Source organism: Mesoplodon bidens (genome assembly GCF_964165515.1).
Source record: "Mesoplodon bidens genome assembly, chromosome: 12".
Lineage (NCBI taxonomy): Eukaryota > Metazoa > Chordata > Mammalia > Artiodactyla > Ziphiidae > Mesoplodon > Mesoplodon bidens.
In genome coordinates, this window is record NC_138168.1 from 75,251,942 (window position 1) to 75,277,582 (window position 25,641).

At 36.9% G+C, this 25,641-nt stretch overlaps 1 protein-coding gene across 2 annotated transcripts in view; it reads left to right on the top strand.

Annotated features, from left to right (window-relative positions):
- GRM1 (glutamate metabotropic receptor 1) overlaps window positions 1-25,641 on the top strand; it is a gene marked incomplete at both ends in the record, with an annotated part of 365,662 nt that overhangs the window by 304,909 nt on the left and 35,112 nt on the right. For both annotated transcript variants that reach the window (XM_081250954.1, XM_081250955.1), the window contains 2 exons: window positions 4,813-4,939; window positions 15,984-16,914. In XM_081250954.1, coding sequence (XP_081107080.1) covers window positions 4,813-4,939; window positions 15,984-16,914 — 1,058 coding nt within the window. The remainder of the gene's footprint in view (window positions 1-4,812; window positions 4,940-15,983; window positions 16,915-25,641) is intronic.

Below are 25,641 nucleotides of genomic sequence, written 5' to 3' on the forward strand. Positions count from 1 at the left end.
ATCCCACTGCCTAGAACTCTCTTCCACCAGATAAACTTAGGGCACAGACCCTAAAGTTGCCCCCCATCAAGATCCTGCAAGTGCAGGGTTGGGCATGTGCACAACACTGAGGGTTTTAAGGGCCTCTTTAAGTCTGGTCCCTAGGCACTAGGCTTGTCTCACCTTGGTCCCTGCCCTGAACCCTATTCCTCTTTCTTGCTCTAGTTTTCTCAAAGCCCTTTTCTAGGATGGCACTCCTCAAGGATGGGGATATGATCTGTTTTATTCACAGATTGTGAATGCATAATGTGAATGAATGAATGGATGAATGATTGAATGCATATGCCCTGCATACGCATTTCTTTCCTCCTTCTAGCAGTATACGTATTACATTATGTCAGATTTGGAGCTTCTTAACCTCAGTGATCATCAGGTCTTTTCATTTATTTGTCCCCATGCATAGCACCATGTCTGGCACACTGGGCCACTAAATAAATGTTGGTTAAGTAAATATATATCTGCCAACTTCTGAGATATAATTTGGTTCTGAGCATAACATGTCATCATTCTGACAGCTGTTTTTACACAAGGAAGAGCTTAGTTCTTGAAAATAACTGGTGATAATGTGTCTGAGCTTTGCACAACTTACTGATCCTCTCTGCAGCTGTTTCTTCATCTGCAAAATGTAAATAATTAACTTCACTATGTGGAGTGGTTGTGAGGTTTAGTGTAGTTCTGTACAGAGGGCCTTGCACATGGTCTCGTTCAATGTATGTCCATTTTTGTGATCATTTTCTATTCCCATATGATTTTTGTTACATTTCCCCTGTAATAAATTATTATGTAGGGATTTTCTTAAACTGATATTTTTCTATAATTCTTTCAAGGCTCTCTTCAATTTCCTCCTATTTTTTATTCTCTTTGAATTCTTCATTTTCATTTCTTTTGTTTATGTAATATTCCATATTATTTCCCTCTTTTCTTTCACATACATTATTGAGTAATTATTGAAAAATTAATATGTACCAATAACTATGCTAGCACTGTGAATGCAAAAGAAACTTAAACATGGCCCCTTCCTTTGAGGAACTCATAGTGTAGCTGGAAAAATTTGTATCAGCAATTAGAGTCCATCGTTGCCCAAACTCTCATGCTGGGTGCCATGGGGACACAGGAGGGTAGGACTAGCCCTTCTCTCCCTCAGCTGATTTTCCTACAGTCCTAATTAGGTAGGACCAGTGTCTTTATTCTGTTTAGTCTTCCAGGCATTTCCCTTCTGAAGCAAATTTCTCTCTTTCTTTTGATTTATCATTACTTTTCCTTCATTATATTCTCTCGATGTTGTTTTCTTTCTTTTGTCCTTTTTCTAAACAAAGCCTATATTTAAAAAATCCATTTCAAGTTACTTCAGAAATGTAGTCGTAAATTTAACACTTGATTTCCTATGTCATAAATACTTTAAGACTCCTACAGTGTATATGGAATTGAATCATAACCTTGTGTGAAGCAGCAGGTCATCTAGTCTTACTAACAATAAACAGAGCACCACGTACACAGGACGTGTCTTGGGAAGTCTTGGTCTTTCAAGGGCAATTTAAGAGAAATATCAAATCTCTTATCATGACTCAGAGCTGTCATAAAAAGTGTTTTACACTAACAAAAATGAGACAATACATTATTCAGTTATTGAGTGTATACTCCATGCAAAAGAAATATCCGTTAGTATAAAAATAATTTAAAATATCAATACCTGTGATATGGAGGAGATTAAAACATAGAGACAATAATTTAAGAAATTTTTTTAAAGTATTTGAATGAAACATATCTACCATATACATGTGAAAAAATTAGAGGACAAAAGCTAACTAGCTTGTGGTAATAAAATACCAAGTATATTTTAATTATAGAGAATTCCAAATAAAGTAGTGTTTCAAAGGGCTCACTGTACCAGAAATACTTCCTGGAGCATGTGTCAGGACTCGAAAGTAGTGACATAGATGGGCTGATGGAGGAAAGGTGATATTCTAAATGGAAAGGAATATCCTTTCTTTTATTAAAATATATTTATTTCTTTATTGTTGCATGTTAAAGCCATGGATTAAACAACACACACACTCTCTCTCTTTTGTCCTTCTTAAAATCTATTCTCTAAACAGCAGCCATAATAATCCTTGTAGAAAGCAAGTCAGATGGAAAGCAAATTAGATGATGTATCTGCCCTACTTGAAACCTCCCTCCAAAACAAACAATTATGTGGACATTAATGAGGATGTAAGCAGGGGATGGCACAGAGGCTGCTCTTTCTTGTTTGGCAGACTTATGTAAGAGATTATTAACAGTCAAACTTAGGTGCAGAAACAAGGACCAGGGACTAAGTGAATGACTCACCAAAGAGCTTATATTTCAAAGGTATTAGAAAAGGGAGACACTGACATTCCTTGAGTGGCTGAATTACATTTTTAAAAAAGATTCAACTCAACACTTGTTCATTGGCCAGCTACTGTGTGTTCTTGGTACATTTATTGATGACTATGATCTGAAAACAATGAAAGTATGGCATGATTCCCTTCTCTTGAGGAGCCCATGGGCCATCAAGATGATCTTGGCAGCTGTGTGCATGTAACTCTGGAGTGAGAAGTAATTAGAGGCACATTATATGACTAGGAGACAGGGACCAGAATTCAGCTTTCTGAGTCTAGAGGGGTGGCTGAGAGATAGAAAAGACAAATCCCATATTTTAGACATTGTATGGCAAAAGTGAACATATTTGGTGGCTGAATAAGAAGTAATAAAAAAATAACTCCATTTGAGCAGTTCCTTTTTCATTATTTATTAGAGGTATAAGCCAATCACTTATTCATTAATTTATTCAGTCATTCAAACCCTAATCTTAAATACTTCCCATGTGCCAGTTACTCATAGGATCTACCTTTCACCAGTCATTCTGCATAAATAAATTGTTTAGCATTATTATCTTTTGAAATTGTCTCATTCATAGTATTCATTTTATAGTTAGGAAAAAGATAAAGCTGACTGAAGAGATATACACTGTTTTGTACTTCTTATACTCATTAAAGTAAAAAGCAGTACTCATTTATTCAATTTTTCTCATGGCACTTAGAAAAATTTTTAATTTGGAATATAGATTTCTCATGCTTATTCTAAGGATAGGTGTGAATTTTTCAAAAAGACTTAATCTGAGTCTACTTTCTAAAGTTATTTGAAAGTAAAAGAAGAAAAAGGAAAGCTTTTACAGTTTCTGAAAATATAATGTTATTTGATATTTTTCATGTAATTCTAAAATAGTGGTATAAATTTCGACCTGATTTGCAAGAAGATAATTTTATTTTCACAAAAGATAGAGTTTGTATGATTTTAAGGTATGGCAATATTTACAGTTTAATTTCTGACTTTACGTATGAGAACATTTGATTATGTCTAATGTGTTAGGGAGGGACCTCTGTTTCTAGCCATGAGGGAGTAACAGAGTACAGACTTTGTCTTCTGCTGTAAACAACCAGAAAACTTGACACAGTATATGAAATAACTATGTTCAGACACTGGAAAACAGTGCATGACCTTGAATTCAAGGAATTGAAAGGAAACAAACAAGGTGAACCCTAAAATCACTCTGGCTTTCTGTCTGGAGGCAATTTCCTAGCTGTTGTTTAGTGAGAAAGAATACAAACAGAGCTTGGCTATCTTGATAATTTAAGAAGACAGAAATCAGAGTTTAAGAAGCCCAAGGCAGCCAGAATTTGTAGTGCAGAGAAAGGAAGAGGATGGATCTATACAGAAAAAGAGTCCCAGAAGTTGGCATATGAGTTTTCATGAGTGTTTGACTGAATCTGTATTGGCAGGGTAGAATTCAGAATGTCCAGGTAAAGAACAATTAGTGGAGAGCTGGATTCCCAGAGGTCACACAAGGCCAAGAATTGTCCCAGTTTCTACAAGCCCTAGTGGAGACACTTTGCTGAATACACAAAGAGTTAAGTAGAGATCCCAGCACGGTCATAGTTTATAATGAGGCTAAACTATTCCTAGAGTAGAGACTATTCTAGACTTGCCCTAAAAAATGAAAAACAAGACTCAAACTGAGTCATAGGTGACTTAGCTGCCTTCTGGAACAAAGGCCAATACTACTTCAAGAAAAAAATCCAGCACTCTACATCTTATGTCTGGCATCTGGTTAAAAAATTTTAGACAGGTGACAAAGCAAGAAAATATGACACATTACCTGAAGGGAAAGCAAGCAATAGAAACAGTCCCAGATATTATATTGATGATGGAATTAGAAGTCAAATTAAAATACCTACCGTAAATACATATGAAAGGATTTAAAAGAAAACGTGCATATCACTAGAAGACACATGGAAATATAAGAACATAAAATAGAATTTATACAATGAAAATCAAAGTATATTAGAAATAATTTTTTAATGGATGGGATTAACAGCATATTAGACATTATGAAAGTACAAATCAGGGAACTTATAACAATATAAAAAGAAAAATGTATTTTTACTTTTCTAAGAATTATTAATACATATTAATATACATAATGATACAATTCAGCTGTTTAATTCCTTTTATAAAAGAAATTATTATTGAAAAGCTTCCAAATCCAACATGGAATGAACTGAAATTCACATCTAAACTCTGGTACAATAAGGTATATCCCAATCCATGTATTTAAAGTTCCTCGACATATACGATTTTTTGAAAAGTTATTTTTCTAAAAAAATCATAGTTTGAAAGCAAGTCCTCATCTGAAAAAAAATGTGTTTCTGGAGAAACAATCTGTAAGGCATATGAAATATTGCTATGTTATAGGTCATACGGAAAGGAGAAGTCAGTTGCTGCTGGATTTGCACTGCCTGCAAAGAGAATGAATATGTTCAAGATGAATTCACCTGCAAAGCTTGTGACTTGGGATGGTGGCCCAATGCAGATCTCACAGGTAGGAGCTGCCTCTCTTGTAAGCCCTGTCCCTGACTGTTGACCTTTCCAATGTGCCTATTGTTTAAAATGATAGTGATTATCTCATGTCTTTTTCAATGTTTATTTACATTGTTACTGCTCATGTCAAAGTGTACATATAAACCTCTTATACGTTTTCCATAATCTATATTAAAAGTTCATTTAAATATAAAAGTGTATTCAAAGGTTATTCTTGTATACCAGTTGTTCCTGTTTTTCTTTTTAAAAATTTTATCTGAAGATATTTCTAGTCACCTGAATGTATATTTGCAAATATTTCTTGAACATCTATATATGAGGCACTATTGCAGGATGTAAAGGTACAAAAATAAGTGAAACACAGCCTCAGCTTTATTTATTTAAAATATATCAGGGAAGAAACATGTAAAAGTATAAAATAAAATAGTTATTACTACAACAGAGATATTTATAAACTACTGTAAAGTTTGTTAGGCAGATAAGGAGATGAAAGAAATTCCAGACAGAAAGTAGAACATGGGAAACATGAAAGCATGTAATACATTTGGAGAAAACCATGGAACAAGTATATGGGGTTGTTTGGTAAATGCAAGGCCTAGTAGATATGTGGTCAGAAGTGAGACTGGATGAGTACACTGGCAGCAAATGGTAAGGAGCTTCTGTAGGACCTTTTTATAAATGTTTGGATTTTGGCTTTAAGCACAGGAGAACCACTGAATTTAAAGTGATGAATAACATCCTGATATCTGTGTCTCAGAAAGATGACCCTGGCGGTAGTATGGAGGAGAGTAGTGAGCCTAGACTAAAAATAGAAGTTAGGAAGCTATTATGTTGGTCCAAGTGAGTAAATTCAAAGGCTGTGAACTAGGGCAGCTGCTACAGCCATGGAGAGGAATAAATGAAGCAAGAGATGATTTCCTCATACAATCAATGGGACTCCTGTGGATGGATTACATGAGTTTATATGCCTCCTAAGAGCAATGTTCAGTATATGAGTTTTGATTTCCAAAGACCCTGGTATGAGTTCACAGATGAGAGGTGTTTCACAGTTACTTTTCATGAATTTTAAAAGTGATAAAGCCGGGGCTTCCCTGGTGGCGCAGTGGTTGGGGGCCCGCCTGCCGATGCAAGGGACACGGGTTCATGCTCCGGTCCGGGAAGATCCCACATGCCGCGGAGCGGCTGGGCCCGTGAGCCATGGCCGCTAAGCCTGCACGTCTGGAGCCTGTGCTCCGCAACGGGAGAGGCCACAGAGTTGAGAGGCCCATGTACCGCAAAAAACAAACCAAAAAATAGTGATAAAGCCATAGAAACTTTGTCTTTGAGTTCATAGAGACCTTGTCATCTGAGTAATGCAGTCCCTCATTTTAGAAGGACAAAGCTGAGGCCTAGAGAGGTATACTTGTGTGCCCAAGGTCATGCAGCTAGTTAGAAGCAGGTCGTAGTTCACTGACCACTGATCCTATGCCTCCCTGTGTGCTGCTGATAATCAGTAGGGTAACATTCATGACTGTTGTTTACTTTTTGACTTGTTCCCAAATAAGAATATGAAACTAAGAAATTGTGTGGCTTATTCAATGGGCATCAAAATGGCTGGCTGAGTAGAATCAGGTCACATAATTAAAATTATACTTTGTAAGTGAGAGACCTTGTAAAATGTTAACCCTGTTAGAAAATAGACTGAGTATCAGAAAGCTTTTAGAAATCACCTGGTACAAAGGCCATTTTTAAATGAAAAGAAATTAGATCAGAATATCTTTGAAGATACAAACTATACCTCACCTGTTTCTTTATTCTCTAGCTGAAAACTGGTTTTCAACTTCAATGTGCCTAAAAATTACCTGGGAATTACCCATCTACATAGATTCCCATTCATTATTTCTGAGACAAGACCCAGCAGATTCTGAAGCACTTAGTCCCCGTTCCATCGCTTGAGAAACATTACTCTCTGGCTCATAGCCTGATGCCTTGAACATACTTGCTGCCTGATAAATATTTGTTCTATTAAGAGAATTAGAAAGAAGAAGGGACTCACCCTCAATAGGAGAAGCTACCACTAGAATCTAGGGGTTTTTGTCCCTGGGTCTAATGCCCTTTCACTATGCATTTATCTCATGGTTGCATGCAATGGACTGACTTGGAAAAGCTTTTCCAACCTCATTCTGGACACAGGCCTCCTTTCCCACTTGTACTGTGTCTCTTTTCACAACTTTACCCTCCTTTGTAGTGTGTGCTTCCTGCCGGTCCTTTTCATCTTGAGAAAGCCATCCCCTTAGATCACCATTGTGCTTGAGAACTGGGCTTGACTTCAGAGTCAGCCCTCAGCTATTTGACTGAGACCACAAATGACCAGGAAGAGGCTCAAAGACAAAACCATCACCTTTCTAAGGTTAATCTTAAACGTCAGAAGTCCTGGCTTTGAGGTACAACAGTTTTCCTCTTGTCTACACTTTTGGGGCTTCCTCCAACTTTTCCTACTGCTTCATCTTCCCTTTAAATGGGGGCTTATCTCATACATGATAAAGAACTTCTATCCAACTTTAAAACATTAAAATACAAAAATTTTTTTAAAGATCTAATATGTTATAATAATGGAACTCAAAGTCATATGTTTTATTCCCTAGAGATCTTCCACTGTGGATATATTGTCTGCCCACTGCCAAATGATCACCATCATTGATTAAGCCTCTTTGACTTAGTAAACTATTAAAAAATATCCTCCTTGATTATAAATAGGTGAATTTTAATGCAGTTATCTTTCTAGAGAATTTAATCTACTATCATCCATCATATGTGTAAAAATCACTTTAACATTCAAATGAGTTGAGCAAAGCAACAGCTCAGACTGCCTTTATCTGATAACAACAGGCAAGTGACTACTTTCGGATCATGTATCCAAATTATGTTGTAAGTCTTATACTTCAGGTCTTTCAGAATATGCATCTCTCGTACTCATTTACACTTTTTTTAACGTCTTTATTGGAGTATAATTGCTTTACACTGTTGTGTTTGTTGCTGCTGTATAACAAAGTGAATCAGCTATACATGTACATATATCCCCATGTCCTCTCCCTCTTGCATCTCCCTCCCACCTTCCCTATCCCACCCCTCTAGGTGGTCACAAAACACCGAGCTGATCTCCTTGTGCTATGCACCTGCTTCTCACCAGCTATTTTACATTTGGTAGTGTATGTATGTCCATGCCACTCTCTCACTTCGTCCCAGCTTACCCTTCCCCCTCCCCGTGTCCTCAAGTCCATTCTCTACGTCTGAGTCTTTATTCCTGTCCTGTTCCTAGGTTCTTGATAACCTTTTTTTTTTTTTTTTTTTTTTTTTTTTAGATTCCATATATATGTGTTAGCATACGGAAATGGATAAAGAAGATGTGGTACATATATACAATGGAATATTATTCAGCTATACTTAGTTTTAATGACACCTACTGTTTCTGCATCCCTTCCAGTCTTACACATAAATGGAAAATGAGATCTGATTTGCCACTTACTTGGTGCCATGTCAGGCTCAGAGCAAGGGCGCAGTACATGGCAATGTGTTTTTGATTGTTGCCATAGTAGCAGTAGTTGTGAAAAGAGAAAACTCACAGAGAGAGAATACAAAAAAATCAGTAAAAATATTCAGAGGAGTATATGCATTGCCTTTAAGTAGGTATTTTATTTTCATGGGTAGATTTTTTTGACTGAATTTTACTTAAAATGAGAAGTCATTCTCTTTGGAAAATAGTGTTTTTTACTGAAGGTGAAGTTTGTTTAAAATATGCTTAAAATCATTTTATGTGATAGCTACTTTTCATATATGCTTCAAAGACTCTGATATTAAGGAATAAAAACATGTTAGTGAGTTTTTGTTTTCATTAGAGTATGTTATTTTTTGGCTATGAAGAAAAATATTGTATATTTCTTAGAGGAAGTGACTTCTGAAGCTGTTTTAATAAATTTTTCATATTTTCTTCTTGGGAATATGCACATTTTAATTCAGCTTTTAAATTTCACACTTTACTTTTTATGATGCATAAACAGGGATCTCTTCTGCCATGATATACAACTTGACAGTAGTTTAACAATCTATGGGCCAATTATATGTAATCCAGTGCTACTTACTCCTTTTAAAAAGTCAAATAGTATAAAATAATTCCTCAGAAAATCAAACTACACTAAATCTCATCAATAAAAAATAGAAAATACTAAGTTATAGAACTTAACTTTTTAACTATTTTTCTCCATCCAACAGTTACTGCCACCTCTCATATTATCTACTCATTTATTCACTTTTATATTATACACTACCACCTACTTCATGCCAGGTATTTTTTTGTTTTTGAGAAATTGGGACATATGGGTGAATGAAACAAGGTTTATATTCTGGAAGAGGAGCTTTATATGAAATCAGACATGTAAACAGGTAATTATAAGCCTTGCAACAGGAGTATGTACAAAATTTCATATAAGTACAGAGAAAAAAGCCATCATTTTCCCCTGGGAAAAGAAAAACCTTCACAGAGGAAGGGACATTGAGTTAAACATTAAATAATAATTTCATCTTGTAGGTAATTTATATTAATGTAATAATGTTAAAGAAAGCATTTCAGTGAAGCCTTATGCAATCATGAAGTACTATTGTAAATGTTATTAAATGCCCCAACACACTTTAGGTAGAATAATTGTGGTCTATCTTTATTTCTTGATTCATATTAAATTTGTCTTTACCTAATTGGAAAGGAGTCAGATATTAAATTTTAGCCTCCTCCAATGCATTTGGACCTTACTAGTGAGCCAATGTTTGTTTCAAAAATTAGGAGTAACCCATTGCCCTCAGATCAGAGTTATTACCACTTCTCTTGTATTTTGCTCAGTAGTTTGTAGTCTGCTTGCAGGAAACTGACTTGTCTAATGGTTCTGGATTGTGTAGGGTAACTCTAACCATAAACGCTGCCAGGTCCTTAAGTTCTCTGCGCTTTAGATATAGTATGTACAACTCTCATTAAAGTCTTCTCCTTTTGGGTGCTGGGGGTCAGGTAGGCTCAGGACACTCACTCTTTACCACTGGTTGAATTTAACCGCCATCCCTTCTAGTCTTGGAATACCCAAACACACTTGGGGGTTGGGCGACTCTTCTCTTTAAACCTCAAAACAGGACAAATAAGTACATTACATCACATATATGAACAATATGGATATTTTGTCTAATTCTCTCAAGATATCAAAGCTAGCACTTCTCAAATTTAGGGTGTATTAAAAAATAAAAAAGAAAGGAAAGGAAAGAATAAAAAACAACTTTTAAGAAGCTTATTCAAAATGTAAATGGTCAGTCCCAATCCCCAGGTGATTCTGTTTTGGATGGTCCTGGATTGGCCTTGAAAACTTTGGTTTCCACATGGGGAAAATAATCTAGGGTCTTCACACGAGGTAAAGTAATCCTCGTGGTGGTGTAGGTATATTGCTTTGGGGTGTTGTTATGACAAACTGCTACTGTTACAACACAAGAATATTTATACTTCTATCATAAGGATGTTTTTCTTCATTTGTCTATAGTACACTACATAGGATAGGCTTAATTTACAACTAGACTTAGAAGACTCTATGATTATCTGTTGAGATGGCTGAGTATCCGTCTTTGGTTTCTGGCTACATTAAGGGCACTGGGGTTTATGATATACAGTTTAAAGTTTGAAACTCCACTGATGGCAACCAAAGTCAGTTCATTTACTGATGGATTTCCCCTGACATATTTTATTAGACAGGTTGTCTTGGCTCTATGACTTGAGGGTCATAAAAGACTTCACTGAGAACTTCTATCTTGAGCTGTCTCAAAACCAATGTTCATTGTGCAGATTTTGGTAGCTCAATCCACAGATGAAGTATGCCCTTGTAGGAATAAGGGTCCTAGAGAGCTTGCACCTGGATACCTCTTGATCCCTGGCTGCTAAACTGAACTTTCTCTTACTGTACTTTACCTTTTGCCTTTAAATGAAAACATTACATAAGCATGTTCTGTGAGTCTTCTGAATTCTTTCAAAAATTTGAACTTGTGAAATATTTGCATATACAAATCTTATTGTTATAATATACTTAACAGTAGCTTGATAAAATTGAATTACTGAGTTAGAGTAATGATTGTCTCTAACAAAACCCAGGTTTAGGCAAGTCCTTATTACTAGTGTGGAGAATATTAAAGACAAACTCAGGTTTGTATAGCCTTTATCAATAAAGTAGAAAAGTATGAATAAGCAAGAACATACAAAGAAGAGTATGATATATATAAGAATCTTAAGATAATCTTGCACAGAAGACCACTGTGTAGTCATCAGCTTGCTTCAAGGTTCTTGGGTTAACAGTTAATTTTCGTGAGCCTTCAGCTTCTGGAGGCTGTCTGCAAACCTCAGTTTAAAATCACTAAGGGATGTCAGCAGTATTAAGGTTCCCTTTTAGTTGTCCAGAGGTTTGGGAATGAAGACAGCCTTATATAATTTAAATTCATGAGTAAATGTTCCAATGAAAAGTTCCCATATCACTAAATTGGTAAGTTGGAACATGCTTGCTAAGACTACATGTCTGATCATATTTTTGCCATTATAAGTATTGTGGCTTTTCAATAGGGGAATGCTTCAACCCATCCAGAAGATAAATACACTATTTAAGCTAGTAAATATTTATAAACCATAGAAGGAGACAACTGTATGCATTGCATTTAGAGTTACTCAAAGGATTCTTCTGCAATTGTATCAGTCAGTGCCCCCAACCTTTACAGTTTTTCCAGATTAATTTAATTACAAATGAAGCATGAACTGGCCACATCTGCTATCCTGGGAATGTTTTCCCACTAGTGTTTAATTTTGTGGCCAATTTGTTTCTACTGAAATGAGTTCTTTCACTTTTTCCATCAGAATTTTATCTAGTGTATATTGGGTATTTTATCTGGTGCTACGAGATAGCCATCTAGTTTTGCCAGAATTATCCTTATGGATCTTACAACACAATCATTCTGGTGTTTCTTTTAAGAATCTCTTTTCTGGCTAGAGTTTGTGTACCTACAATTGAATTCTTGAAATTCTCCATGGATTTGTTATTATTAATAAATTATTTGTTGTTCTATATGAGACTCTGTAAGGACTCTTAGAGCAGTCTGTTTAGCATGATTGTCTCTGAAATATTTCTATTTTCTTTCATAATACTAGAACGGTATTAGCTTTTATAGTACCTTTTTTTTCTAACTGCAGGTCTCAACCTTTATAGCAGCAATTATTTTATATAACATCTACACATCAAGAAATTAATTATTCTTAGGCAAGGAGACTAAGCATTGGCTATAGAACTAAGAGGTTGGGTAAATTTTCTTTTAATGGGTAAATTTGATATATATTGTTGTGTAACAAATTACCCCCACACAAATCACCCCCAAACTTAGTAGCTTACAGTGACACACATTTATTATCTCACAGTTTCTGTGGGTCAGAAATGCACAGTATAGCTGAGTTCTCTGCTTCATGATCTTTCACAAAGCTAAAATCAAACTGTCAGCTAGGGATGGGGTCTAGTCTGAAGGCTTGATTGTGGAAGGGTGCACTTCCAAACTCACTTAGTTATTGGCAGGATATAATCCTCAAAAGATTGTTGAATTGAGTGCTTCAGCTTTCTTTTTATTTTTTTAGCTCGTTATTTCATGGGGACTGTTCTCAGTCCCTTGCCATGTGGACCTTAGCAGCATAGGAGGTTGCTTCATCAGAGCCAGCAAGAGAGTCTGAGCCTGCTACTAAGATGGAAATTATCTTATGTAACCCAATCACAGGAAGGGCATCCCATCAACTTTGCTATGTTCTATAAAAAAGAAACAAGTTATAGGCCTCGTTCATAGTCAAGGAGAGAGTATTATACAAGGACATGAATCCCAGGATGTGGGGATTATTCGGAACCATTTTGGAAGCTTCCTACCACAATGAACAATGATTTTTTGACATTGCTATTCTGTTAATACATATAGATCATAGTGTAGCATTTTCATATTTATACAAAAAAGAAAGATTTGTGATGATCTAGGTATCTATGATAATCTGTATACTTATGTGCTCTGTTTCAATCCATCTTCCTATTTCTGTGGAGTCTTTCATCCATAAGAATTCTGAAACAAAAGCTGTTACTTGGATAATGTCTTAAATTATACATAGTATAGGTATTTTCATGACTAAATCAGATATAATTTGATCAGGTGTAAGAATTATAGCACATTTTGTCTGGCAGTAAATCCTGTATTTTAAAATTGTGGGTTTTGTGTCACCAAGAATAATGTATTCTTATAATAATAGTCTCAAAGTCCCAGTTATATGTTGGAGCATAGGATTATCAAATATTTTCACTATTTGAGTGGTTTTATTAAACCAAGGTATTTGATGTTCTATTAATAGTGAGATGATTAGTAGACATAAAGGCATCTATATCAATAAGAAAGAGATATTGCTTCCCCTGGGAGTTCAGAGAACAGACAGGGAGTTCTTGGGTGTCAATGTCTCCCCTGGAGTTAAGTCATTAGACAGATTTTAGGTAGTTATCCTGAGTTTTACTAATATGGGGTAATGGTTCTTTAAATTACTCTTTTATTTGTGATATCTATAGGTTTTCTTATCTATAGGTTCCCAAATCACAGAGAGGAGAGACCCTTTTAAATGTCTTACCTAAAGATCCATCATTATATTGATTTCTTGTTTATTTACTATATAACTCTAACTGGAAATGTCTACTCACATATTAGATATTTTCTAACTTGGTAATTTTAAATTTTAACCTTTTTTTTTTTCTCTTTGATGGCCCTAATTCGGGTCTGAGCCCATTTGTAGAGAGGCTCTAGTCCTTGTTATGTCAGTTATTGAGTCTGCCCTAGAATTGTTTGAAGGTTTCCTAAAATCTATCTTCCATCCTTAATTTGAATCTTTATTGAAGAAAAAAGTCTGAAATTGCTTTATGTAATGCATTTTCTATTTTTATTTTTTAAATGTTACACCACTGGGTTATTTAAATCTTCCCTTTTGTAATGTGCTGCTTTTTAAATATTTTCCTACATGAGGCTAACAATTAATTGATTTAGTTGGTACATATCTGTAGTGCAGTACAATACATATCTAATAAAAATCCTGAATTCTGCAGAAAATATTTTGCCTGTGTCCCTGAAGTTTACGAAAATCATTAATTATAGCTCTTAATTTGGCTGTAGACCAGGGTTTTAATTCAAATTCAATAGATCTGACTTGTGTTCTAGAAATTTAAAATGCAGTATTCTTTTCTAATAAAAACTCCAAAGACAGAATAGCTCATTTACAAAACCAGGTTGCATAGAAAAAGAGAAATGCAAAGAGGGTAGCTTTCAGAAGGTTACAAAGGCCTTGACAAAGACTCAGCTGGAATTTGAATTTTATTTAGCAGCCTCAGTATGCCAATTAATTAAAGGAGCTGAATATCGACTATTAAGTATTTTATCTCTAAATGGGTCTATAGTTTTTAAATATTTTAATTTATTGATTGTGTTACATCAAAAGTTCCCCATAATGGTCATTGTTATTCTAACTATATATCTATCTAATCATCTTTCTAAACTTTATCAAGGAAATGGGAAGATTTAAAATTAAATGTTTTGGAAGCAGAAGTTCTTCCAGGAAGAGGCTGAGACTCTGACACAGACAAACCCCTGACACACAAAAGAGAGAGGCCAGGGCTTCCCTGGTGGCGCAGTGGTTGAGAGTCCACCTGCCGATGCAGGGGACATGGGTTCTTGCCCCGGTCCACGAAGATCCCACATGCCGTGGAGTGGCTGGGCCCGTGAGCCATGGCCGCTGAGCCTGCGTGTCCAGAGCCTGTGCTCCAGAACGGGAGAGGCCACAACAGTGAGAGGCCCGCCTACCGCAAAAAAAAAAAAAAAAAAAAAAAATAGACCACTATGATCAGTCAGGAGCATGTGCTTCTGAGTGGTTTGCACTCATGTATTAAATGTGAGTCTGATCCCAGCTGGGTGATTATCAGAAGCCAGGGCTGACACTGACCAGTTAACGTGCAAAAACTGTGTTCGCTGACGGGAGCTTGTTGAATGACTGAACAGGTTTAAAACAGGTTCTGGTGGTTCCTCGCTCTCACGGCTACAGAACAATAAGTCTCTTCATAAATTTATGGAAATACATATTTTTATTCTCACAATTTGGGAAATATGGCCCAGACCAATCACAAAATTCTGTGAAGGGGTTGTTGCCAGGACTTGACAAATGTTTTTCTCTCTGTGTAATACAAAAGAGACTTTATTCTGGAAGGAAAAGATAAGCCAGGCATTTAGGAACACAGCACTGTCTCTCCTTTCAAGAGATGGGTGAGGGGAGATTTCATTCTTCTTTAGTATGTCTATTAGAGGTTGATAACTCAAAGGCCCTCAGATGCCACGTTCATAACTAAAGAGGTGAGACTTAGAGTGAGTAATATAATATGTGGTAAATAGGAGAATGCAGATTCTTGTAAAGAATTCAAATGAAATTTATGTTTAAAAAGTTTGCTGGCTGGCCAAAAAAAAAAAAAAAAAGAATAGAAAAGAAAGAAAATGCTTGTCTATGAGCTGGACTTGCCTCTGGACAAATAGCTGCATAAAAATAAAAATTTTGTTAGTTTATTTCTTACTAACTTATTCTATTACACTGTGACCATTTAACCTTCAATGGAAACACAGTTTAGTTTCCTTCTTTTTCTTTCATTTTCTGAAAGTGTAAAACCAAGTTCCATCCATGGAGCAGCATCCATTTATAACACTGGAAGCAAAATTATATTTATTTATAGGCTTAAGTATGTCACATTAGGCTTGTGATGAGATTAGGTTTGGGAACATGGTTGTCCAGAGAAGACAATGGTGTATGCCTATTTGTGTGATAGAGAGGCATTTAAAAAAAATTAAAATAGCTTAAATCATGGAAGATGTGAATATAGCTATGCCTCTGGTAACTAGTAAGCACTATTAATGATCAGCAAAATCTTAGATTCATTTTAAAACTATTTTTCTCATCACAGGCTGTGAACCCATTCCTGTCCGCTATCTGGAGTGGAGCAACATAGAATCCATCATAGCCATTGCCTTTTCCTTCCTGGGCATCCTTGTTACCTTGTTTGTTACCCTTATCTTCGTGCTGTACCGGGATACACCAGTGGTCAAATCCTCCAGTCGGGAGCTCTGCTACATTATTCTAGCTGGAATCTTCCTCGGTTACGTGTGCCCTTTCACTCTCATTGCCAAACCTACTACCACATCCTGCTACCTCCAGCGCCTCCTGGTTGGCCTCTCTTCTGCCATGTGCTACTCTGCTTTAGTGACCAAAACCAATCGCATTGCACGCATCCTGGCTGGCAGCAAGAAGAAGATCTGCACCCGCAAGCCCAGGTTTATGAGTGCCTGGGCCCAGGTGATCATTGCCTCAATTCTGATTAGTGTGCAGCTAACTTTGGTGGTAACCCTGATCATCATGGAGCCCCCCATGCCCATTCTGTCCTACCCAAGCATCAAAGAAGTCTACCTTATCTGCAATACCAGCAATTTGGGTGTGGTGGCCCCTTTGGGCTACAATGGACTCCTCATCATGAGCTGTACCTACTATGCCTTCAAGACCCGCAATGTGCCCGCCAACTTCAATGAGGCCAAATATATCGCCTTCACCATGTACACCACCTGCATCATTTGGCTGGCTTTTGTGCCCATTTACTTTGGGAGCAACTACAAGATCATTACTACCTGCTTTGCAGTGAGCCTCAGTGTAACGGTGGCCCTGGGGTGCATGTTCACTCCCAAGATGTACATCATCATTGCCAAGCCTGAGAGGAATGTACGCAGTGCCTTCACCACCTCGGATGTAGTCCGCATGCATGTTGGCGATGGCAAGCTGCCCTGCCGCTCCAACACTTTCCTCAACATTTTCCGAAGAAAGAAACCAGGGGCAGGGAATGCCAAGTGAGTTATCTGACCTGGGTTTGCCTGCCCTCTCTCTCTCTCTCTTCTATTTTCTTCTATTTAACTTAATCACGTTCTTCCATTTCCCCAGTGTTTTTCCTGTCCTTTCTTAATCTTTTCTTTTTTTTCAAATCTCACATTCTGTTGCAGTAGGAATGTAGTACTAAAGGTCTTCATTTTTTTCATTTCTTTGAAAGAGCAAGGAACGTGAAGCAACAACCAGCTGAGCATATATTTATTCTTACCTACAATCTGCAGATTCTGTTGTGTCCCTAATGTTTTCCTTTTGCGTGGGTCCTCCTTCTGTGGGGTCTGGTCAGAGATGCAATCTCTAGTTCTAATTTCTAGTTTAGATCATGGTTGAGATAGTTTCTGATTTATTTTTATTACTTTGGAGCCACACCATTACTCATCTGGGTTGGAGAGGAAGGAGTTTAGGCACCTGGGGTAGTTTGATTATTTCAAAATTTGAGTGCAGCTGAGCACCAAGTATGTCCTGAAATAAGTTCCCTTAAGCAACTGTCTTATCGTGCCCCTCTTATTTATTGAACTTTAATGTGTACTGTAAACTTCCATAATGCTACACATGAATTGACCTATCTCTACTACAAGGTTATAACCAGAATGGTTTCCTAGCCATAAAGTACCAAATGAAATAAGGAACCAGATAAAGGTGAAGAGCCCCAAACTTGAGAGTCAGCATTAACATCAAAGTCCAGATTATTTCTATTTTGGTAATTCTTCTGAGTAGTTTATGTAATACACACATTCCTATCTTTTGCCTGACTCTATTTTGCAAAGAAGCATATGCTAAAATTTGCATGTGTCATCTCTTTCTGAGACCCATGAAAACAGATTTCATGTCACATTTACAACTTTTAAAATAGCATGGGTGCTTGAAGTTCTAGTGGTAGTTGAATTATCCAAAAATTAAACGATTTTCCCATTAGCAGTATTAATTTCACTTTTTGAAACAACCTTTTGAAAGTGAAGAATTTTAATAGTAATAATTATAACATATACATTGTTTTAGAACTATTCTGTGCACCTGAACATGTCAGCAAGGTAAGGGGAGGGGAATGGGTGTTGTTTTCCCCAATTTTGTAGGTGAGGACACCAAGCCACTGTGAATTTGTGTGACTCTTAAGTGAATTCCACTTAGTTAGCCATTTTTTGCCTAAGTCTAAACTGGCATGAAATTTCTCATTTTCACATATGTCAAAAAACCTACATGCCTTAAACTTCTGGGTTTTTTATCTTTACTGGTCAAGTAGCACATCTTTTACAAAAATCATGTAATTGGCTTGAGGATCAGATGAGGGAGTCTATGGGAAAACATATATATATATATATATATATATATATATATATATATTTTTTTTTTTTTTTTTTTTTTTGCGGTACCCGGGCCTCTCACTACTGCGGCCTCTCCCGTTGCGGAGCACAGTCTCCGGACGCGCAGGCTCAGCAGCCATGGCTCACGAGCCCAGCTGCTCCACGGCATGGGGGATCCTCCCGGACAGGGGCACGAACCCATGTCCCCTGCATCAGCAGGCAGACTCCCAATCACCGCGCCACCAGGGAAGCCCGGGAAAATATATTTTTGAAGTTCATCAAGTTTTGTTATTATTTCAAATAAAGACATCCTTTAATTTTTTCAGTGTTAAGGATAAAGCCAATAATTTACACCTACTTCTTGCAGTATCAATTTCAAGTTCTTCATGAGATGCTGATTATAAAAGTTGCTTAGCTGGTTTTTTTCCCTTTGCCCTGATTTTTCATTCCTGCCAACATCCTCTAAGTTCTAGTGAGCATGAAAGCAAACAACAGTGCCATGAAATGAGGAAAAAAATTAGAGCATAGCCACAGAGTCCAGATGTACAATGGCATCATGACAATTACCATTAAGAGGGAAGGAATGAGAGGAAACAAAATGAAAAGAAGGGAGAAAACACTCTTTAAACTGGAATGTTTGTAGAGACTAAGATTTTCTTTATCACTTCCCGTATGGCTTTATGAGGGTTCCATTCCAACATCCACCATTACCCAGAGCCATGTTTTCTAACTGCCTTTATTATGGTTCTTCAGAATCTTTCATATGATTTTTGGTCATGAGTCACTTCTGAAAGCTGTTATTATAACCATTTAATGGAAAGAGAGAATCTATGTGATCAAGATATCTTTTGGTACTCAGGATTATGCGTTTTTGAAAGCTCTCTCCGGGATTCTATGTACAGACAGATATGGGCACCTGTCCAAGAGTGAGGTGACTAATCTTTAGTACAGATTGCTTGGCTGCTGGGATAAAATGAAGTTAGCTTACCACTTCTATAGTACCAGGCACTGTGTTTATTCTGACTACCTTCTCACACCTGGAACTGCTTTCCTTAGACGTTGAGAGTATTCCCTTCATTATTATGAATTTAGAAATTAATTTCACTTAGAATCATGTTTTTGAGAGAAAAATCGTCTTGGTCTAAACGGGATTGGTTGTCTAGGAAGTGCTGCTTTCACCAATTAATGCATTGCTCAACTATTAGCTGTAAGTTATCAAGCACTATCAGATTATTATAGTAAGGAATAATACTTCTAATTAGTAATTCTAACACACAGCTTTCTATGTACAATTGGTAGCTTCTCCAAAGTGTACCATACAGCTGAGCTGATCCACAGAGGGTATTTGAGGCTAAAGTTCTATGGAAAACAACCATTTATTTACTCATTTTTCTCCCTTACTCTACCATTGCTTCTCTTGTAGCTCTCTATGAGATTGCACTTTTGAAATATAAAAATAATCCCAGTGCCTCTGTCTTTACCTTTTTTTTTTTTTTTTTTTTTTGCGGAATGCAGGCCTCTCACCGCTGTGGCCTCTCCCGCTGCAGAGCACAGGCTCCGGACGCGCAAGCTCAGCGGCCATGGCTCACGGGCCCAGGCGCTCCGCAGCATGTGGGATCCTCCGGGACTGGGGCACGAACCCGTGTCCCCTGCATCGGCAGGTGGACTCCCAACCCCTGTGCCACCAGGGAAGCCCTGTCTTTACCTTTTTATTGCTGTTTTATGACTTCCTGACCTGTCTCCAAAGTTACAAAAACCACAAACAATCTAATATTTTCTACAGCAACAAAAATCCAGCAGCAGAGTTTTGCCAACTGAAGCAAGGGGCTGAAAACTCTGGGGAACATAACACCCAATGAGTTTATTACCATTCTGGACGTGTAATCCCTACATTTATGGTGCACTGTGGGTGTTCGGCAGTCTGCATATGTAGCTATAAACACAGAACAGATGCTGTAATGAAGAGCTTCCAACTGATCTGTTTGATATTATTCTGAGGAGTTGCAAGTCCAACTATATTCTCATAGCAGCCTGTTTCTGAGATATAGCAGAGGGATGATGTTGTGTGTCTGCTTTTGCAAAGTTTCCTTCAATTTGTTATTTTGTTCACAGCCAGATATCTGACACAACCAAAGGTTTGGGCACTTGCATTTATATTTTCTGAAATATAATTTAGGAGGATTTTAATCAATAAATTGGGTATTTGGATTACTTGAATTACTTATAGTTAGAAATCCTATTAGGCATAATCCTGCCCAGGAAGATCAACTGAATTACAAAATTACAATACTTTTGACATTGCTAATATCTTTAGCTGTTAATGTATTTGCATGGGAAACTATTCAGACCTTAATTAATATAAATATAGTGGTAAACTTCTCTTTCTTGGCAGTAGAAGAAACATAGAAATCCATAGACATTCATAAGTAAGCAAGTTATTTTGATCCAAGTTACTTATCACTTACTTTTATTTTATTTTTTTTTAATTTTTTTTTAATTTTTTTATTTTTTGCTTTATAACAAATTTAATCAGTTATACATATACATATGTTCCCATATCCCCTCCCTTTTGCGTCTCCCTCCCAACCTCCCTATCCCACCCCTCCAGGCGGTCACAAAGCACCGAGCTGATCTCCCTGTGCTATGCGGCTGCTTCCCACTAGCTATCTACCTTACATTTGGTAGTGTATATATGTCCATGCCGCTCTTTCACTTTGTCACAGCTTACCCTTCCCCCACCCCATATCCTCAAGTCCATTCTCTAGTAGGTCTGTGTCTTTATTCCTGTCTTACCCCTATGTTCTTCATGACATTATTTTTTCTTAAATTCCATATATATGTGTCAGCATACAGTATTTGTCTTTCTCTTTCTGACTTACTTCACTCTGTATGACAGACTCTAGGTCCATCCACCTCATTACAAATAGCTCAATTTCATTTCTTTTTATGGCTGAGTAATATTCCATTGTATATATGTGCCACATCTTCTTTACCCATTCATCCGATGATGGACACTTAGGTTGTTTCCATCTCCGGGCTATTGTAAATAGGGCTGCTATGAACATTTTGGTACATGTCTCTTTTTGAATTATGGTTTTCTCAGGGTATATGCCAACTAGTGGGATTGCTGGGTCATATGGTAGTTCTATTTGTAGTTTTTTAAGGAACCTCCATACCGTTCTCCATAGTGGCTGTACCAATTCACATTCCCACCAGCAGTGCAAGAGTGTACCCTTTTTTCCACACCCTCTCCAGCATTTATTGTTTGTAGATTTTTTGACGATGGCCATTCTGACTGGTGTGAGATGATATCTCATTGTAGTTTTGATTTGCATTTCTCTAATGAGTAAAGATGTTGAGCATCCTTTCATGTGTTTGTTGGCAGTCTGTATATCTTCTGTGGAGAAATGTCTATTTAGGTCTTCTGCCCATTTTTGGATTGGGTTGTTTGTTTTTTTGCTATTGAGCTGCATGAGCTGCTTATAAATATTGGAGATTAATCCTTTGTCAGTTGCTTCATTGGCAAATATTTTCTCCCATTCTGAGGGTTGTCTTTTGGTCTTGTTTATGGTTTCCTTTGCGGTGCAAAAGCTTTTAAGTTTCATTAGGTCCCATTTGTTTATTTTTGTCTTTATTTCCATTTCTCTAGGAGGTGGGTCAAAAAGGATCTTGCTGTGATTTATGTCATAGAGTGTTCTGCCTATGTTTTCCTCTAAGAGTTTGATAGTGTCTGGCCTTATATTTGGTCTTTAATCCATTTTGAGCTTATTTTTGTGTATGGTGTTAGCGAGTGATCTAATCTCATACTTTTACATGTCCCTATCCAGTTTTCCCAGCACCACTTATTGAAGAGACTGTCCTTTCTCCACTGTACATTCCTGCCTCCTTTATCATAGATAAGGTGACCATATGTCCGTGGGTTTATCTCTGGGCTTTCTATCCTGTTCCATTGATCTATCTTTCTGTTTTTGTGCCAGTACCATACTGTCTTGATTACTGTAGCTTTGTAGTATAGTCTGAAGTCAGGGAGCCTGATTCCTCCAGCTCCATTTTTCGTTCTCAAGATTGCTTTGGCTATTCGGGGTCCTTTGTGTTTCCATACAAATTGTGAAATTTTTTGCTCTAGTTCTGTGAAAAATGCCAGTGGTAGTTTGATAGGGATTGCATTGAATCTGTAGATTGCTTTGGGTAGTAGAGTCATTTTCACAATGTTGATTCTTCCAATCCAAGAACATGGTACATCTCTCCATCTATTTGTATCATCCGTAATTTCTTTCATCAGTGTCTTATAATTTTCTGCATACAGGTCTTTTGTCTCCTTAGGTAGGTTTATTCCTAGATATTTTATTCTTTTTGTTGCAGTGGTACATGGGAGTGTTTCCTTGATTTCACTTTCAGATTTTTCATCATTAGTATATAGGAATGCCAGAGATTTCTGTGCATTAATTTTGTATCCTGCAACTTTACCAAATTCATTGATTAGCTCTAGTAGTTTTCTGGTAGCATCTTTAGGATTCTCTATGTATAGTATCATGTCATCTGCAAACAGTGACAGCTTTACTTCTTCTTTTCCGATTTGGATTCCTTTTATTTCCTTTTCTTCTCTGATTGCTGTGGCTAAAACTTCCAAAACTATGTTGAATAAGAGTGGACAGAGTGGGCAACCTTGTCTTGTTCCTGATCTTAGTGGAAATGGTTTCAGTTTTTCACCATTGAGGACGATGCTGGCTGTGGGTTTGTCATATATGGCCTTTATTATGTTGAGGAAAGTTCCCTCTATGCCTACTTTCTGCAGGGTTTTTATCATAAATGGGTGTTGAATTTTGTCGAAAGCTATCTCTGCATCTATTGAGATGATCATATGCTTTTTCTCCTTCAATTTGTTAATATGGTGTATCACGTTGATTGATTTGCATATATTGAAGAATCCTTGCATTCCTGGAATAAACCCCACTTGATCATGGTGTATGATCCTTTTAATGTGCTGTTGCATTCTGTTTGCTAGTATTTTGTTGAGGATTTTTGCATCTATGTTCATCAGTGATATTGGCCTGTAGTTTTCTTTCTTTGTGACATCCTTGTCTTTTGGTATCAAGGTGATGGTGGCCTCGTAGAATGAGTTTGTGAGTGTTCCTCCCTCTGCTATATTTTGGAAGAGTTTGAGAAGGATAGGTGTTAGCTCTTCTCTAAATGCTTGATAGAATTCGCCTGTGAAGCCATCTGGTCCTGGGCTTTTGTTTGTTGGGAGATTTTTTATCACAGTTATAATTTCAGTGCTTGTGATTGGTCTGTTCATATTTTCTATTTCTTCCTGATTCAGTCTTGGCAGGTTGTGCATTTCTAAGAATTTGTCCATTTCTTCCAGGTTGTCCATTTTATTGACATAGAGTTGCTTGTAGTAATCTCTCATGATCTTTTGTATTTCTGCAGTGTCAGTTGTTACTTCTCCTTTTTCATTTCTAATTCTATTGATTTGAGTCTTCTCCCTTTTTTTCTTGATGAGTCTGGCTAATGGTTTATCAATTTTGTTTATCTTCTCAAAGAACCAGCTTTTAGTTTTATTGATCTTTGCTATCGTTTCCTTCTTTTCTTTTTATTTCTGATCTGATCTTTATGATTTCTTTCCTTCTGCTAACTTTGGGATGTTTTTGTTCTTCTTTCTCTAATTGCTTTAGGTGCAAGGTTAGTTTGTTTTTTCGAGATGTTTCCTGTTTCTTAAGGTGGGATTGTATTGCTATAAATTTCCCTCTTAGAACTGCTTTTGCTGCATCCCATAGGTTTTGGGTCGTCGTGTCTCCATTGTCATTTGTTTCTAGGTATTTTTTAATTTCCTCTTTGATTTCTTCAGTGATCACTTTGTTATTAAGTAGTGTATTGTTTAGCCTCCATGTGTTTGTATTTTTTACAGATCTTTTCCTCTAATTGATATCTAGTCTCATAGCATTGTGGTCGGAAAAGATACTTGATACAATTTCAATTTTCTTAAATTTACCAAGGCTAGATTTGTGGCCCAAGATATGATCTATCCTGGAGAATGTTCCATGAGCACTTGAGAAAAATGTGTATTCTGTTGTTTTTGGATGGAATGTCCTATAAATATCAACTAAGTCCATCTTGTTTAATGTATCATTTAAAGCTTGTGTTTCCTTATTTCTTTTCATTTTGGATGATCTGTCCATTGGTGAAAGTGGGGTGTTAAAGTCCCCTACTATGATTGTGTTACTGTCGATTTCCCCTTTTATGGCTGTTAGTATTGGCCTTATGTATTGAGGTGCTCCTATGTTGGGTGCATAAATATTTACAATTGTTATATCTTCTTCTTGGATCGATCCCTTGATCATTATGTAGTGTCCTTCTTTGTCTCCTCTAGTAGTCTTTATTTTAAAGTCTCTTTTGTCTGATATGAGAATTGCTACTCCAGCTTTCTTTTGGTTTCCATTTGCATGGAATATCTTTTTCCATCCCCTTACTTTCAGTCTGTATGTGTCTCTAGGTCTGAAGTGGGTCTCTTGTAGACAGCATATATATGGTCTTGTTTTTGTATCCATTCAGCCAATCTTTGTCTTTTGGTGGGAGCACTTAGTCCATTTACATTTAAGGTAATTATCGATATGTATGTTCCTATTCCCATTTTCTTAATTGTTTTGGGTTCGTTATTGTAGGTCTGTTCCTTCTGTTGTGTTTCTTGCCTAGAGAAGTTCCTTTAGCATTTGTTGTAAAGCTGGTTTGGTGGTGCTGAACTCTCTCAGCTTTTGCTTGTCTGTAAACGTTTTAATTTCTCCATCAAATCTGAATGAGATCCTTGCTGGGTAGAGTAATCTTGGTTGCAGGTTTCTCTCCTTCATCACTTTAATTATGTCCTGCCACTCCCTTCTGGCTTGTAGAGTTTCTGCTGAGAGATCAGCTGTTATCCTGATGGGGATTCCCTTGTGTGTTATTTGTTGTTTTTGCCTTGCTGCTTTTAATATGATTTCTTTGTGTTTAATTTTTGACAGTTTGATTAATATGTGTCTTGGCCTATTTCTCCTTGGATTTATTCTGTATGGGACTCTCTGTGCCTCTTGGACTTGATTAGCTATTTCCTTTCCCATATTAGGGAAGTTTTCAACTATAATCTCTTCAAATATTTTCTCAGTCCCTTTCTTTTTCTCTTCTTCTTCTGGAACCCCTATAATTCGAATGTTGGTGCTTTTAATGTTGTCCCAGAGGTCTCTGAGACTGTCCTCTGTTCTTTTCATTCTTTTTTCTTTATTTTGCTCTGCAGCAGTTATTTCCACTATTTTATCTTCCACCTCACTTATCCGTTCTTCTGCCTCAGTTATTCTGCTATTGATCCCATCTAGAGTATTTTTTATTTCATTTATTGTGTTTTTAATCGATGCTTGATTCATC